This window comes from Crinia signifera, chromosome 4 (assembly GCF_055691185.1).
Source record: "Crinia signifera chromosome 4, ASM5569118v1, whole genome shotgun sequence".
Classification (NCBI taxonomy): domain Eukaryota; kingdom Metazoa; phylum Chordata; class Amphibia; order Anura; family Myobatrachidae; genus Crinia; species Crinia signifera.
Window position 1 is genome coordinate 55,977,595 of NC_139220.1, and position 17,552 is coordinate 55,995,146.

The 17,552-nt window shown below is 44.1% G+C and overlaps 1 protein-coding gene across 1 annotated transcript in view; it reads left to right on the forward strand.

Moving 5' to 3' along the window:
* The first annotated feature begins 2,306 nt into the window (after nucleotides 1-2,306).
* SLIT3 (slit guidance ligand 3) overlaps nucleotides 2,307-17,552 on the forward strand; it is a 627,553-nt gene continuing 612,307 nt past the window's right edge. The window contains exon 1 of the mRNA XM_083181792.1: nucleotides 2,307-3,140. Coding sequence (XP_083037918.1) covers nucleotides 2,866-3,140 — 275 coding nt within the window. The 5' untranslated portion in view covers nucleotides 2,307-2,865. The remainder of the gene's footprint in view (nucleotides 3,141-17,552) is intronic.

Below are 17,552 nucleotides of genomic sequence, written 5' to 3' on the forward strand. Positions count from 1 at the left end.
TAATGGACAAAACCATGTGCACTGCATGTGGGGCAGGTGTAAAGTGAACAGAGAGTTAGATTTGGGTAAGGTGTTCTCAAATTGAAATCTATATTGTAAAATTAAAGCAGCCAATATCTGCCCTGCACAGAAACAGAATTACCCACCCAATTGTAACTCTGCACCTGTTACATCTGCTCCAACTGCAGTGCACATGGTTTTGTCCATTAGAGAAGGAGTTTGCTTTTACGAGTGAACCAGAATCAGGCCCATAATGCATAATAGGCATTATGGTATGTAACATAATGTGTAATGGGCGTTACAGTGTGTGGTATAATGCAGTGGTGTAACTAGAAATATAGCTCCCCCCTGCCAAAAGCTTTCTGGCGCATACAGTATATAAAATATAAATAAAACACTGGCGTGTGGAGGAGGTGGTTATGTGACAAATGTCCTATAACCAGCGCTATTTGGCACTAAAAAATTCAGCACAGTGGCGTAGCTATACATTTTTCTCCCCCCTGCCATAAAATTTTCCGGCTCCCCCACAAGAAGGGGTGAGGCGATGGACTACGGGAGCCGTAGTTACATATGCACGGGGGGTGGGGGGTGACCCGCTCATTAAGGGCGGTATTCAATGAGAATACCTGCGAGGTGCAGCGAATCCTTTTTAGGATTCGCTGCACATTCGCCACGTTCCGGAGCCGGCGGGCTCCGGTATTCAACGTGTCAGGGGCTCGCTGCCCCTGACTGGCGAATATGAGCTCCTGCGGCGAATGCCGCAGGGAGCCTGAGGACGGTGGCAGGCAGAGAGATGGAAGTCTCTCTGCCTGCCCCAGAACGTTTGTGGGGGGGAGGTGGGCTCCCCGGGTGCCAGGCAGCACAGGCTGCCCCCCGGGGGTGCCAGCAGGGGACCGTATATTCACTATACCCGATCGTAACGATCGGGTGCAGTGAATATATGAATATGTAATGAGCGGCTCGGCTCCGGCGCCCCCTGCTGGCTGCTGTGTAAAAAAATATATATATATATATATATATTTTTTTTTAATTAAATATATATTCATGTGCTTACAGCACATGAATAAAAATAGCATGCCCCTCTTTAGAATAAAATTCCAGATTTTTTGACACCAAATGTAAAAAACAAAACACTTTATTTTAAAAGTTCACATTCCACTTCTCCATAAAAAGATAGCGATTGCTACTCGGTGAATCATGGCGAAAAAAACCTTCAAATGTATTCGCCATGTGGTCATTGACTAGGGTGATTCACCGTTTTAGTCAAAAATTCGCCAAACAGCACAAATTCGCCATAAAAACATGGCGAATCAGGCTCATTGAATACCGCCCTAAATATACACTGCATTTGGACCAGATATGTACAGGGCGGGATCAGCTCAGGGCTCACTGCTGCCTGGGTCACCTGTCAGTTCAGCCAGCGGCGCCCACCACAGACCCTGCTGGCGCTGCTCCCCCAAGATACAGCAGGGTCTGCCACATATGTAGCTATACCACTGACTCAGCATGTATGAAAGCAGATAATATATCTAACCATTTTGCCACCATCATACTATTGTAGGGTGACAGAAAATCCTTCAGATTTATCACAAAATGATAAGTGCACTTCTGCTGATAATTGTTTTTCACTTAGGGACAGGATATGTGTGAACTGAAAGTTGCCGGCCTGATATATAGATCTATAGAGAGAGAGAGAAAGAGTTGGAGAGAAATAAAAAAGAGAGAGAAAGAGAGAGAGAGGGAGAGAAAGAAAAAGAGAGAGAAAGAGAGAGAGCATTTCTTAGAGCCGGCACTCATAGGTGAAGAAAGCAGGTGCACTCATATATTTGTAACAAATAAAAATACTGTATTTAATAGCAGCAACGTTTTGGGGATTGCTCCCCTTTCTCAAGCCACACACAAGACTTATGTGTCCCTTGAGAAAGGGGTGCAATCCCAGAAATGTTGCTGCTATAAAATACCACAGTATTTTCACCTGATACAAGTTTCTGAGTGCCAACTGCTTTCTAAAGGTATATATATATATATATATATATATATATATATATATATATATATATATATATAAATAGACTTTCCCATAAGCTACTGCTGCTCTTGTGTACACAGTTGCTTTGTGTTTGTATCTGTCCTGCATGCAATGCATTTACAGTACATCTGATTCTGTTCTATACCATACAACATATGTACTATTCCCCTCCCTTCCCATACCTATACTCGGGCTGCCCCAGGCACGGGAGAATGCTCACGTCACTCCTTTAGGAACCAATGGAGAGAGGAGAAGAGATTTTGGAGTGGGCTGGAGCCATCTGATTGCAGTCTGTTGGAAGAGTGAATGAAATCTAACGTGTGACCAGTGCTGCCATTGACTGCTGTCTGCAACTTCTCACCAGCCCGGGCCACACTCCTCCTCGGTGCCTTCACTGCTGCTGAGTGCCTGCTGCATGAGTACCGGCACTGAGTAGGGAGCACAACGGGTCACTGAGTTACCGGTCGTCCTACAAACTCCGTACCAAGCTGTTGCAGCACTGCAAATTACTGGGCACTGCTTCGAGCCGCCACTAGAGGGCAACACGTGTAAGGAGAAGCCTGCGGCTGGAGATCAGCTTACAGCCGAGTCTCATGCATCCTGATTCCTTCGTCTGCTCTTTTCAATCACATTGATTTTATCTCTTACCTGCGGAGTTTGGGGGACAAGAGAAGGATTTTGGAAATATTTCCGAATTCTACTTGCTGCGTGTATTTGGGAACTTGGTGATTTTTCTATTGTTTTCTTCCTCCAAAGAAGCCTGGAATAAAAGTTTAGTGTTCCTGCAATATCTGCTACTACCCTTGTAGGTGTAAGGATGAGTCTGGCATCACTACATGGTCAGTGTGGGGTGTGCTGAAAGCAGTCAGTATTATACCATTTGCTGCACAAGGAGTGCGGAGACTTCCAGTAGAACCCCAGCAAACATGCTTCCAGAATTCAGGGGAGGTTATGTCCCTCTGCTCCTGTTCCTTGGGATTTGGAGTTTTATAACTTTTACTCTTGTTGATAGTTGTCCAAGCAAATGTACCTGCTCCGGTCTCAATGTGGATTGTCATGGGCTTGGTCTAAAGACTGTACCAAAGGGGATCCCTAGGAATGCAGAGAGACTGTAAGTATGACTGCACATCATATAATATGTATATATGCAACACACACGTACATATTATACATACACAAGCGCTCTCTTTACTGCTCGCATCACATTTGTGACCCACTATTTACATCTCACTATTATGTTGTAGTAGGCTTTTGTTGTATACTTTAATGGGAAATGTTTTACCTTGGAGTACAGCTTGCCATGGGAATCTGTATGTTCAGTTGTTTATGCTGTACAAATAAAAAGTAACTTTTTGGTAGTTGTCTGCTTCCAGATCTCCTGCCTTCTAGAAGAAGAAGAATTTTCAATATTGCAGATGTGAAAACATTTCTTTTTTTACTTTGAGGTTTTTAGATGATCATCATTGTTTATATAATCCTATAATGCATCCAAATCTGAAGCATGTGGTGCCTAGGGGACAGAGTGTGACATAAGAAAGCAATTTCAATTATGCCTGAGAAGTGAACATTGTGTCAATCAGTGACTATCTATCTATCTATCTATCTATCTATCTATCTATCTATCAATCAATTTGGTCAATTGCTTAACTTTTCTGACTGTGGTATACTTGTTACAATTTCACCAAAATGTGTATTTTACTGCTGCCGAAGCAGTAACATTGTATGTATAAGAGGTTTAGAACAGACATTGTAAGGTTTTAGGTTTTATTTTGCCCTTTTATATGTATGTGCTTTTAGTTACAGGCAATAACTAATTTTGCATAACTTTAATTTTCTAATAGCATTGCATTACATTATAGATTGGACTGCATACTAGGATGTGATCATTTAATTATCTCCAGCTCACTGAAAGTTCTCAGCCAAGCTAAATCTATTGCATATTGCCATATTAACTTGTGACAGCCACACAGTAATACTGTCCTGCCTCCATAGATTACAGCCCTGGAGGGTCACATGTTTTCAGTGTGCTCCAGTTATCTATGATAGGGTGTCTGACAGCTCCCCATTTCTATGAGGTGTTCTTTTTTAACCTTTAAAGATGATGCTTTAATACAGTTACTTTATTTTCTACCACAACTTGGGTGACATCAGAGATCACATGACACCCAGGCCAAACTGGATACAGTTATAAAGCTGCTATTTTCATAAATATAGAGCAGTATAATCGGATTCTAAACTGACTCACATCTCTATTGGCCTGTGAAAAATGCTTCTGGAATTTCATATGGAAAACATAAAGTCTATAATGTCATCACAGGGAATACATTTTAAGCCTAGTATTGAAAGGGTGTTCCGTTTTACAAATCAATTTGACAAAATACATTCCCATAGTTATTCATTTATTAGCATTTATGTATATAACGCCAGCATATTCTGTTGCACTTTACAATTGGGAACAGACAAGCCTGGGTATAAACAGAGGCAATATGCATGATACAGTACATAGCAGAGGACCACTACAGGTCTAAAAGGGTCATCCTGGGTTATAAATCCCGGGTCCTCAGCCCAGGTAAAAAGAAAGGTTTGAGACCCAGGTTTTAAGTTCACACCCGGGTTGACCCTTTCAGACATACTCATGCACTTGGGTCTCAAAAATCCAAAGACTAAATATACAGTAGTATAAATGGCACTATAATGGAAACTACTGAGGAAGAGAGGGATCTAGGTGTCACTATTTCAGGGGACTTAAAGGCAGGTAGGCAATGTAACAAAGCAATGAAGAAGGCAAGTCAGATGCTTGGTTGCATAGGGAGAGGTATCAGCAGTAGAAAGAAAGAAGTAATAATACCACTGTATAGGTCATTGGTACGACTTCATCTAGAGTACTGTGTTTAGTTCTGGAGGCCATAAGGATATAAATACATTAGAGACTGTACAAAGAAGGGCAACTAAAATGGTGCATGGCCTACATCACAAAACGTACCAGGAAAGACTAAAAGATCTTAATATGTATACTTTAGAGCAGAGAAGGGAAAGGGGGGACATGATAGAAACTTTCAAATATATCAAGGGTTTTAACAAGGTACAGGTGGGAGACATTCTTCACAGGAAGAGGAGCAACAGAACACGAGGACATGCACTGAAACTAGAGGGAGGAAGATTCAGGGGAAATGTGAGGAAGAATTACTTCACAGAAAGAGTAGTAGATAAGTGGAATAGCCTCCCATCAGAGGTGGTAGATGCAAATACAGTAGTACAATTTAAACATGCTTGGGATAGGCTTATTGATATCCTTACAAAAAAATAAGGATCAAATATGGTTTGAGGTAACATGTTTAAAAAAGGGGCAGACTAGATGGGCCAAGTGGTTCTTATCTGCCGTCAAATTCTATCTTTCTATAATAAAATACCGGGTTGATGCGCGTTCATGTGCAAAAAGCTGGGATTTTGCAGTATGTCTGAAAGGTGAAAGGGTGCAGGCTGCACCCGGAAAAATGACCCAGCAGTCAAAATGCCGGGTAATTTCCGGGTAGTATGTCTAACAGGGGTATGATTGAGAAGTAAGGAGAACTATAAACCCCATTCAGGTTTATGTTACTGTAAAAGAGATGGATTTTCTCAGTTTAGTTTTATCTGTGAGGTCATGGGTTCGATTCCCACCATGGCCCTTAACTGTGTGGAGTTTGTATATTCTCCCCGTACTTGCGTGGGTTTACTCCGGGTACTCCGCTTTCCTCCCACAATCCAAAAATATACTGGTAGGTTAATTGGCTCCCAACAAAATTAACCCTAGAATGTCTATGTGTGCATGTACATGTGGTAGGGAACATAGATTGTAAGCTGCACTGGGGCAGGGACTGATGTGAATGTTCAAATATTCTCTGTAAAGCGCTGCGTAATATGTGTGCGCTATATAAGAAACTGTTAATAAATAAATAAATCTGTGTAACTGCTATCACTTCTACATCTGGGTTCTTGTACATCTTATATGCAGGACTTTATTTGAAACGAAGTTCACTTTTGAATGAGTTAACTATGATATAATTTGCTTTCTACTGGCATCTCAGCAGCTTCTGTCAGTGGTTAAGCTGTATTTTAGTTCTGGCTTAGATTATTTTAGGAAACATCATAAACAGACCAGTAATTAGTGGCTGTACCCTCTGCCTTAAATAAATGAGTACGCTCACTTACACTTACACAGTTATGTGTTTCAAGGAAATGTCAACTTAAAGGACGTAGGCCACAGTGTTAAAGAATTCCAGAATTTACATTTTACACATATAAAACTAAAGTATTTTCTTTTTTTTTTGTGTGTATGGAATTAATTATAGTTAACTGATAGCATTGGCCTCATGGATTCACTCAATCATTTTCTGGTTTGAATGGAATCCAGTATCTTATTAGGTGTGAAATACTTTTCAATTACTTCAGTATCAGGTATTTTTATTCCTTTGTCCTCCTGACTGTAGATTAGAGAGTTGCAGCAGTTCTAGGCCAACTTTTAGGTAATAAAAGGAACTGAGTGAAATGCGGAAATGAAGTGTACAGAATGTACCACTTTAATCATTTTGAACTCAAACACTTAATAAATCACGTGAAGATGTGCTTTTGTATCTCCAAGGAAGATGGTTCTAATAAAAAAAAGAATCATCTAAGGGTACGCTGGCTATACAAGCGCTTGTGCAGAAAGGTTGTGTGTGGCGCTTGAATTGCGACACCAATCGGTTAAGTGCTTTCAGATCTATAAGCCAATATATATTTTAAGCTACAAATGACAATCAAAATAGTATTTATTTTTTTACCTACCGTAAATATAACATTACTAGTAAGCCCGCTCAAAGCAAATGCTTCGAAAGCTAGTCAGCTACCTTGTGATTGCCGCTGTGTTTGTGCATGTTTGAGAGAGAAAGATGTAGCGTCACTCGCTGCCAACAGATGGCAGTGTTTTGGAGACCCACAAATGGACACTAGACATATACAGTATATAGATATTCGTGTTCATTCTAGCACCTTCCATAATTGAAAACCCATGCAGTTCCTCTTCCCTGCCTGGGGTGTCGCTGTCTGCTGCGGTGTTTCTGGCACAGGTCTGGTTTGCATATCAGTGCTGATATACAGACGACACTGTGCTAGAACCTCTACAGCAGACAGCGACACCCCAGGCAGGGAAGAGGAACTGCATGGGTTTTCAAATATAGCGGGTGCTAGAATGAACACTAGATAAAATTCTTCAGAGGATATTATATTGGGCAGGGGGAGTTTTATACTTCTTATCAGCTATACATTTTTTCTTATGTGGGAAGAGGGGGAGACTTGTGGGCAAATAAAAGTTAATCCCCCTACACATGGGGTGACTTCAGCCCTGTGCTGAGCAATGCAGTTTAGCACAGATTGCTCAACACACATCGTTGCTACACATGCGATGCCCCAGTAATGTCTACTGAGCGATCTGTGCTAACCATCTGATGACAACCCTGGTGATCTAGCTAGGTTTATACTGTATGCTTGAATGGTATGGCCCAGCGATAGCGGCGTGTTGGACCGCACTTCGCCATTGCTGGGGGGCATAGACAGGAAGCGATCTGTGCTTAATTTCTAAGCAATCTAGTCAGATTGCTTAGATAGTGCTCATTCTAGCACCCGCCATATTTGAAAACCCATGCAGTTCCTCCTCCCTGCCTGCGGTGTCGCTGTCTGCTGTATTGCTTCTAGCACAGTTTGGTCTGTATATCAGCACTGATATGCAAACCAGACCTGTGCTAGAAACACCACAGCAGGCAGCAACACCCCAGGCAGGGAAGAGGAACTACATGGGTTTTCAAAGATGGCGGGTGCTACAATGAACACTAGCTTAGAAATAGGGCTGAAATCACCCCTGAAAATTTTATTAACCACATGTGATTATTTTTATAAATATATACAGATTAATCATTGCTTCAGGAGCAGAGAGAGTCTTATTTTTCTACATAACACAAACACATACTTACTGTATAGGCACTTTATATATTGACTATAATCATTTTAGTTACTTTTAAATATTTGTTTTTCATTCTGAAACAAGATTGTATGTTTGTGATAGATTATACTTCTTCACATATTTTATTTTCACACTTCTTGGCATTTTAATTTGATTGCTGCGTTGAATATTTTATTAGGATCCTTTTGACTTTGTACTTTCACTTATGGCTGGCTGCAAAATGTGCTTATTTGTGTTTCCTCTCAGAGTGACTCTTGTGGTGTATAGAAACCAGAACCAAAAATGTTTACAAAGAACTGCAGTAATCGGAAGTTAGAGCAGTAACAAGGAATTTAAAATGCTGAAAACCATCGTGTATATTTGTTTGGTTTTTTAATAGCCATCCTTTGTATCTAATTACTGTGCGAACGCTAAGATAAATGATACGCCACTGTGGTGTTTAGAGAAGTAGTATTACATTCGCATAATACGGCTGGCTGGAGTTTGAAGCCAAAGTTTAAAACTAATAAATAACAGCTATTGGTAAGGATGTACCTAGCGTAAAGTCTATGCTGTTGTTATTAGTCATAATTTCACATATAAATGAGTACAGTGTATATTGTTAATGGTCAAGGAGATCTGCTAAAAGTCATTTAATTTACATTTAAGACCAGACCTATAATTATTTATTTATTTATTTATTTATTAACAGTTTTTTTATATAGCGCAGCATATTCCTTTGCGCTTTACAAAGGAGACAGTGATACAACAAACAGGGTATTTACAGACTGTCAAAATGTAGGAGGGCCCTGCTCGCAAGCTTACAATCTATAGGGAAATAGGCATTGATACGTAAGGATAGATACTGTATTCTTTATTGCATCGATTCCACCAGAACGCAAGGTTCTATGACTGGTTCTGGAATTTGATAAGCTTGCCTGAAGAGATGAGTTTTTAGGGAACGCTTATAGGTTTGGAGACTGGAGGAGAGTCTTACTGTGCTTGGGAGGGCATTCCACAGAGTGGGTGAAATATTTGCATTAATATTATTATTACAAGTTATTTATATATAGCGCACACATATACCGCAGCAGATAATTTTTGGCAATTCACATCAGTCCTGGTCTGTACAAACAGCACGTACTTATAGGAATCCTTGCTTGCCTTTTGGATGCGCTTCTATGGCCTGCAAGCAGAAAAAAAAGCAAGGATTTCCTGTCCAGCGAACCTGAGCATTATATGCATGCAGAAGTGATATTTTACTATTGGAAATGTACTTATTTCAATATAGGCTGCTGCAAATCGAGCAACACCCCTCTTCCATAAACCATTGGTATAAGAGGAACTAATGCTGGCAATAGACTGAGCAATTGTGTAGACAATACAATGGAGTTGATTGGGAGGTAGAAATTGTTCTACATACTGTAGTTTTGCCTCCATACACCAGTTATTAGCATGATCTGCACTTCACAGTATGGAATCACAGTCTGGTCGATTGGACAGGTTTGATAATCACACATTACTGACCATTTTTCACAGGGGCGTAACTAATTAGCGCCCCCCCGACGCACGTTTATTCGGCGCCCCCCACTTCCCCCACACACACCTAACCTGCCCCCCCTTCTTACCCGCGGTCTGCGTCTCGCCCGGCTCTCTGTCGGGACCTTCCTGACGTCACGGTCCCGGCCGGCTCCTGCTGCTACAATGAAAACGGACTCTTAGAAAATGGCTGCCCCCATACTGCAGACAGAAAACTGTCTGCAGTATGGGGGCAGCCATTTTCTAATTGTCAGTTTTCATTGCAGCAGGAGCCGGCCGGGACCGTGACGTCAGGAAGGTCCCGACAGAGAGCCCGGCGAGACGCAGACCGCGGGTAACTATAGCCCCGCAGCCCCCCCGGCAGCGCCCCCAATTTCTCTGCGCCCCCCCGCCACCGCGGGGGCTGCGGAGCTATAGTTACGCCACTGATTTTTCATATACAATGAACAAACATTTCATCAGCTAATCTGAACAGTTATTGCCCATTGTATGGCTAGCTTAAGTGTACTTGTAGACCACAGGCTATGGGTAAGAGTGTTCAATAACAACTTGTGCGATATAAAGCTGGCAGCGATCCCTTCTAATAAAAGGGATTTGATTCAAGAGAGAAAAGTATGGTTTTGCCTCTTATGAAGTAGATATGAAACCTCATGTTACATTCTCCAACTGTAGAGGGTGCAGGCAACAAGATTTATAAGGGCTGCGGGAGAGCTCATTCATGTGGAATAGAGTCAATGCTATATTTATTTACACTAAAATTAGATGTATGAAAATATGTGTTGTATGCAGAAAGTATTACTGCACTTATCACCTGTTTAGTATCAGGAGCACAATACAGAAGTAGATCTGACTGGCAGCTACAAAACACTTCTTTAGATTAAGAGCTGTGTTGAATGTACTCTTCCAGAAACAATGGGCCTTATTCTGGTTCACTCTCAGAGGTAAATTCCTTTTCAAATGGACAAAACCATATGCACTGCAGGTGGGACAGATGTAACATATGCAGAGAGAATAAAGGGCCCCATACACATGTGATAACAATTAATTGCTTCTCAGATCCAGTGATTCCCCCCCCCCCCCCCCCAGATAAATGGTTTCTTCAATCTATTTGACTTGCCCACACACTACAGATTTGTTTCAGTGATCGGCAGATTTTTCCTGTTAGAATGCCCACACATACAAAAATGAAACTCCAATAAAACCAGATTTTTAAACATGTTTAAAAATCTGATTCAGCAATCGATTAGCGATCCCTATTAATTTTTGATTGGGATCCCCAAAAGGGGAGCCCACGCATTAAAGATTAATTGTGACAATCATCTCCAGAACGGAGAATTGTCACAATTAATTGCTGATGTATGGGGCCCATTAAATTTGGGCGAGTTATTTTGTTTCTGTGCAGGGTAAATACTGACTGCTTTATTTGGTACTTGTTTCCTAGCACGGCGCCCATCGCATAAGATTGTATGCCTTAATTAAGGCATACAATCTTATGCGATCACATACAATTGAAAAGATTTTTAATTGTATGTACAATATCGCATCTTATGGATCTTATGCATCCATAAGATTCATGAGATCAATAAGATAAAAGATCCATCAACACCAACCCAAAGCGTGGCAAGCGCAGCGAGGGGCGGCGGTACGCGTCCTCCGACCTTTTCATACCCCCACTATCCACGTCGGTGTGGAGTCGATTTTATATAGTGTGGCAAGCGCAGCGAGCCACCGAGTCCGAAGCGTGGCGAGCGGACGCGGACTACTTCACATGTATTCCGCGTCCCCTCGCGGGGCTCGCCACGCTTCGGGCTCGCTGCGCTCGCCACACTATATAAGATCTACTCCATGCCGACGTGGATAGTGGGGGTATGAAAAGGTCAGAGGACGCGTACCGCTGCGCTCGCCACGCTTCGGGTTGGCGTCAATAGTGGGGTGGCGTTAACAATGGGGGGGGGGGGGCATTTCACCCATTGGAATCAATGTAAAATTGGGTCTCAGGGACCATTTCACATTGATTCCAATGTAAAAATCTCATCCATCGCATGCATCTTATGCCGCACAGACACATAAGATGCATGCAATGCTTGCGATATCGGCCCGACACATACAATCTAGATCGTGGGCGCCGTGCTAGGAAACAAGTACCCTTTATTTCTACACTGCAATATAGATCTCACTTTGAAGAAAAACCCAAATCTAATTCTATCTGCACATGTTATGGGCCCCATACATTAGCAATTAATTGTGACAATTGGTTCTGGCCCCCAATGCTGGTTTCAGTTCCTCATGCTCCGTCCTCACACCAGCCGCAGCTCTGTTCCCCTGCTGAGCAGCTGCTTCTGGTGTTGGCTCCAGCCCTCTGTTGTTGAGGCACAGTGCAGGAGCCAGCTTACTCGGCTTCCGTGCACTGCTGCCTAAGACGCTGCGGTGACAGGGACCCTTTCATTTTCGCACCCAGCAGATGTATGAAGCGGCCGTAAGTCACGCTGTGTCTTCTCCACGGTCGCATCACAACTGAGGGGGAAACAGATCCCTCCGCCCTTGTCAGACATATTAACACGGTGTGCATGCCAAAATGGTTGGGTCCCAGGGGACCCAGCCATTCATAAAGAATGAGTCCCTGGTACTCCAAAGTGGGTAAAATACTCGTTATAGCGAGTATTTGCGAATCCTGGTGCCTAATTGTTGAATAGTTCCAAAATATGTGTATACAGTATGTAGCCAGCGGATGTGTATGAGCATAGAAGATTAAGAAGACCGGGATCAAGCGAAGCCTCTCCCCCTTACTGGTCAACCTTCCCTGGGAATAGCTAATGCCATCCTGAGTGCTTGTTAAATAGACTCTGTCTCCTAGAGGTCTATAGTGAAGTTAGTAAGCATACCTGGACATTTTTGCTGTGTAAAAATGTTTTGTTAATTGAGAGAAGCTGAGATGAGCCCTTGGGGGAGATTCTCTAAACAAGAAATGCGGTAAAAACCCCGTTATCGGTGTTTTTACCGCATTTTGGGATGCTGTAAGCAATCCCCCACCGGGTCAACGTGGCGGGGGGCATCGCCAGAAAAATCTGGCGATGCCCCATAGAAGCCAATGGGCTTCTATAGCATGTCACCGCCGCCCCGCAAAGACCCCCGCTGCCCCGCATTGCCCCCTCCCCCATGTCCGGGCAGCACAGAGCTGTGCTGCCCAGACCTGTGACCTCCTCCCTGCACTGATCCTATTCCGGGTGCAGGGAGGAGGAGAGCCCGGCGCAGCAGCAGCAGCGCCGGGTGTGGGAGGGAGAGGAGAGCCGCCGGGACCTGCTGGGACCCAGCGACTCTCACCGCAAAGGACAGCTCTTAATGCAAGAGCTGTCCTTTGCTATAATTATCGCATATGTTAGAACATATGCGATAATTCTGATTGCGATGGGCGGTGAAGGGAGGCGGAGATTCTTAGAGAATCTCCCCCCTTGTCTGCTAGAGGATAAAAACCTCAAAATGACAGATATGATAAAACAATGGTTGCTGTGAGGGTCCAAACAAAGTAAGGCCAATAATTACTGTCAATGCATAGGATTATGGGATTTTAAATATATACATTCATGAGTATGTATATATACGTACACGCGGAAAAATTTGATACACTTAACAAAAGGTTGGTCTATGATCTTCCTGCATGCATGAAAGATCATAGACCAATGTTAACTTTTGGCGGGTATGTGCATCGTTAACGATGCACAGAATGATTGGTTGTTCCGATTGATCGGGAACGCCCACATTGTATTTCAAATCGTTCTGTGTGTAGACACCTTTTAGTTAACTTCAGTTAGGTCGTGTGTGTACGTCACCATCTGTAAACTTTCCAAAATGCAGTACATTACTACAGTGATAAATTTCTGCAGTAATTTAAATAAATGATGAGAAAAATAATGACATAACTTTCTATGGTGCACATGAGAGTGTAAATTAAACAACCTTCAACAATTTTTTTTATGGGGCCCTACATTATAAGGGGTCCAGGACCCAGCGGAAATGGATTTCCTCTATAAGGACCAGCTTACTTGGATATCTGGTTACATAATTACACATTGTTTTGCAGTAAGAAATTGGAATTTTACAGCCAGTAAAAGGCTAAACATAGCATGTAGAACAAGTCAAGAGTCTTTGTCACAGTGCTATGGTTGTTCCTTGACCACACATTAATGTAATACTAGCAATTGTGGTATATTAACGTTGTTTACAAGGAAAATATGTTTTTAATGTCACCAGCTTTTACTCTGCAGTGGTCCTAAAGACTTGCACAAGGGAGCAAAGGAATCAAAAAAACAATAATTTACACAACTGTTATGCTGTGTACACACGGGGGCGATAGGGGCTATAATCGCAGGGAATATGGTCGCAGGCGACCATATTGCCAGTGATGGAAGTGTGCCCCGGCGATAAATCGCCGGGTGCGCACTGCCGTTTTCTGCCCCATTGTAATCGCTGGTCGCAGGAGCTTGCTCCTGCGACCAGCTAATTACCTCTGCGGTTCCCCCAGCAGAGGTTCCTTTTCATCAGCGACCATCTCTGGTCGCTGATGAAAAGGAGACACTGAGCAATATATTGCTCAGCAATATATTGCTAGCAATATATCTCCCCCCCGTGTGTACGCACCTTTAGAATTATGTATTATTATGTAGCAAAGAAAGAGTTAATGGAAACAAAAGTAAAAAAAAAAAAAAATCTGTGTTGCAAAGAACAAAACGTTCCCTAATATATATATATATATATATATATATATATATATATATATATATATATATATATTAGGTTTTTTGTTGTTGTTTTTTTTGATATTCTGAAATAAATCTTTACTAATATTTTGGAAATATATTTGTGTTTGCCATCACACATTGTATAAATACATAGTTAGCTTTTTCTAAAATAAATGTGCTCTTTAAGGTGCGTATACACGGGGGCGATTTTGTGTAATATTGCGGGAAATATGGTCGCTGAGCGACCATATTGCCCACGATGGGAGTGTGCACCGGCGATATATCACTGGGTGCGCGCTCCCGTTTTTACCCCTGTAGTGATCGCTGGTCGCAGGAACATGCTCCTGCGACCAGCTGATTTCCACTGCCGGGCTCCCCCCCGGCAGTTTCTTTTTCATCTGCGACCATCTCTGGTTGCTGGTGAACAGGAGACACAGAGCAATTTATTGCTCAGCAATATATTGCTGAGCAATATATCTCCCCCGTGTGTACGGGGCTTTAGAGTCATCTTTCTGATCATAGGCGAATCTAGAATTATGGTAATGGGTGGTCCCAGATCTAGACAAAACAGAAGGGGGACCTTTGCGCGGCGTAGCCGCGCCGCAAAAAGGGGGTGTGGCCTCATGTGAAGGAGGCGTGGCATCACAAAAAGGGGTGTGGTATTACACTTTAGAACATACACAGTAATGCCCATTACACATTTTAGCAAACTCTGTAATACCCATTACACATAAAGCCACACACCGTAATGCCAATTACACATAAGGCCACACACCATAATGCCCATTACACATTGTGCCACACATCAGGATGCCCATTACATACTATATAACAAACCGTAATGCCCATTACATATTTGCCACATAAGTGTTGCTTACCTATGTGCTCATTGCTAGAGGGTTCTTGCTTGATGGCACCATAGTACTCATTACACATGATGCCACACACCATAGTACCCATTACGGCGGTACGCGTCCCCGAAGCGTGGCGAGCGCACGCGGATACCTTCACAGGTATCCACATCCCCTTGCGGGCTTCACAGGTGTCCGCGTCCCCTCGCGGGGCTCGCCACGCTTCGGGCTCGGTGGCTCGCTGCGCTCGCCACACTATTCTATTCTCACTCCACGCCCTAGTGGATAGTAGGGGTATGAAAAGGTCGGAGGACGCGTACCGCTGCCCCTCGTGGGCACGCTTCAGGTTGACGTTGATCGTGGGGTGGCGTTAACAATTGGGGGGGGGGCATTTCACACGGACGGGCGGCGGTACGCGTCCTCAGACCTTTTCATACCCCTACTATCCACTAGGGCGTGGAGTGAGAATAGAATAGTGTGGCGAGCGCAGCGAGCCACCGAGCCCGAAGCGTGGCGAGCGCACGCGGATACCTTCACAGGTATCCACATCCCCTTGCGGGCTTCACAGGTGTCCGCGTCCCCTCGCGGGGCTCGCCACGCTTCGGGCTCGGTGGCTCGCTGCGCTCGCCACACTATTCTATTCTCACTCCACGCCCTAGTGGATAGTAGGGGTATGAAAAGGTCGGAGGACGCGTACCGCTGCCCCTCGTGGGCACGCTTCAGGTTGACGTTGATCGTGGGGTGGCGTTAACAATTGGGGGGGGGGCATTTCACACTTCAGGGTCCCATGTTATCCTATAGGGAAAACGTTCCAGCTTTACCTGGCCGTATATCTCCGGTTCCCAGGGGGCTAGAGACACGGGGCTGGGCTTGTTGGAAAGCCCCATCCCTCAGCTACAAAATGGGCTAATGGGTGGTCCTGTGCACCCCCGGACCACCCCCTAGATTCGCCTATGTTTCTGATGTCATGTGACATCCAGCCGCCCGTCCATTGCAGGCACCGCCGCACCTGTGATCTCAGGGGAAGTTCCCTTGTTGCGGCCCCTTCTCATCCCTTCCTTCCAAGAGTGAATGGATCCGCGAGTGTGAATTTAGACCCAAACGAATGGGTGCAAATCAGCCCCTTTGGGCAATTGGTCTAGAGAACAATAGTGATCTATGGACCATTACACCCTGCAGCATTTCATACACCATACAGTATATTTGTGCATCATAACATTGCAATATACACTGGTACTTTTATGGCTCAAATGGCATTTTTAGTTCCCTCCTGTAGTTACCAGAGTTTTTTTTTTTAAATACCACAATAACAGCCCCACAGCAGAATCCAACCGGACACCACCTTCTTCTCCTACACTGGAAACCCAGCTTCCCAATAGTGGCCCTGGGGGCGTTGTTCATTCAGACCCATTTTGTGCTTATTACTTAGGTCAGAAATACACTGTATTTTGTATAATTATCTGGTCAGAAATACATATAGCAAGGTTTGCTTTAGTTTTATAGTTTATTGACCATATCTATTTAAAATAAATATGGTTCTTTACAGATGTATGGCATAGTTGCCGACTTTTAAGCTGCCCTCTCCGATTTCACATAGGGAACAATGTTAAATGTCCCAATTGACCCGATTTCACATAGGGAACAATGTTAAATGGCCCCCCCCAATTGTTAACGCCACTCCACGATCAACGTGATCCCGAAGCGTGGCGAGCGCAGCGAGCCCGCGAGGGGCGGCGGTACGCGTCCTCAGACCTTTTCATACCCCTACTATCCACTAGGGCGTGGAGTGAGAATAGAATAGTGTGGCGAGCGCAGCGAGCCACCGAGCCCGAAGCGTGGCGAGCGCACGCGGATACCTTCACAGGTATCCACATCCCCTTGCGGGCTTCACAGGTGTCCGCGTCCCCTCGCGGGGCTCGCCACGCTTCGGGCTCGGTGGCTCGCTGCGCTCGCCACACTATTCTATTCTCACTCCACGCCCTAGTGGATAGTAGGGGTATGAAAAGGTCGGAGGACGCGTACCGCTGCCCCTCGTGGGCACGCTTCAGGTTGACGTTGATCGTGGGGTGGCGTTAACAATTGGGGGGGGGGCATTTCACACTTCAGGGTGGGTATTTGGGATCTGTGGGCCATTTAACATTGTTCCCTATGTAAAATCGCGGTAATCGCGTCGGTCGCATCGCATGCGTTTTTTTGTCAGCGCGCGACGCGACCAACGCGATTTTTTTGCTTGCGATGCCTACGATCAAAATCGTGGGCGCCCTACTAGGAAACAAGTACCGATTATTTTAATAGCACAGTGATTTTCAACCTTTTGGCACACTTAAGGCCCATACACACTTGGTGATTTTGAGCTGAAAGCCACTCAAAACAGCAAGCCGCCCAGGGTGTACGGCCCGGCTATGATCGGTGGATGCTCACTCCCGCATCATCGCCAGGAA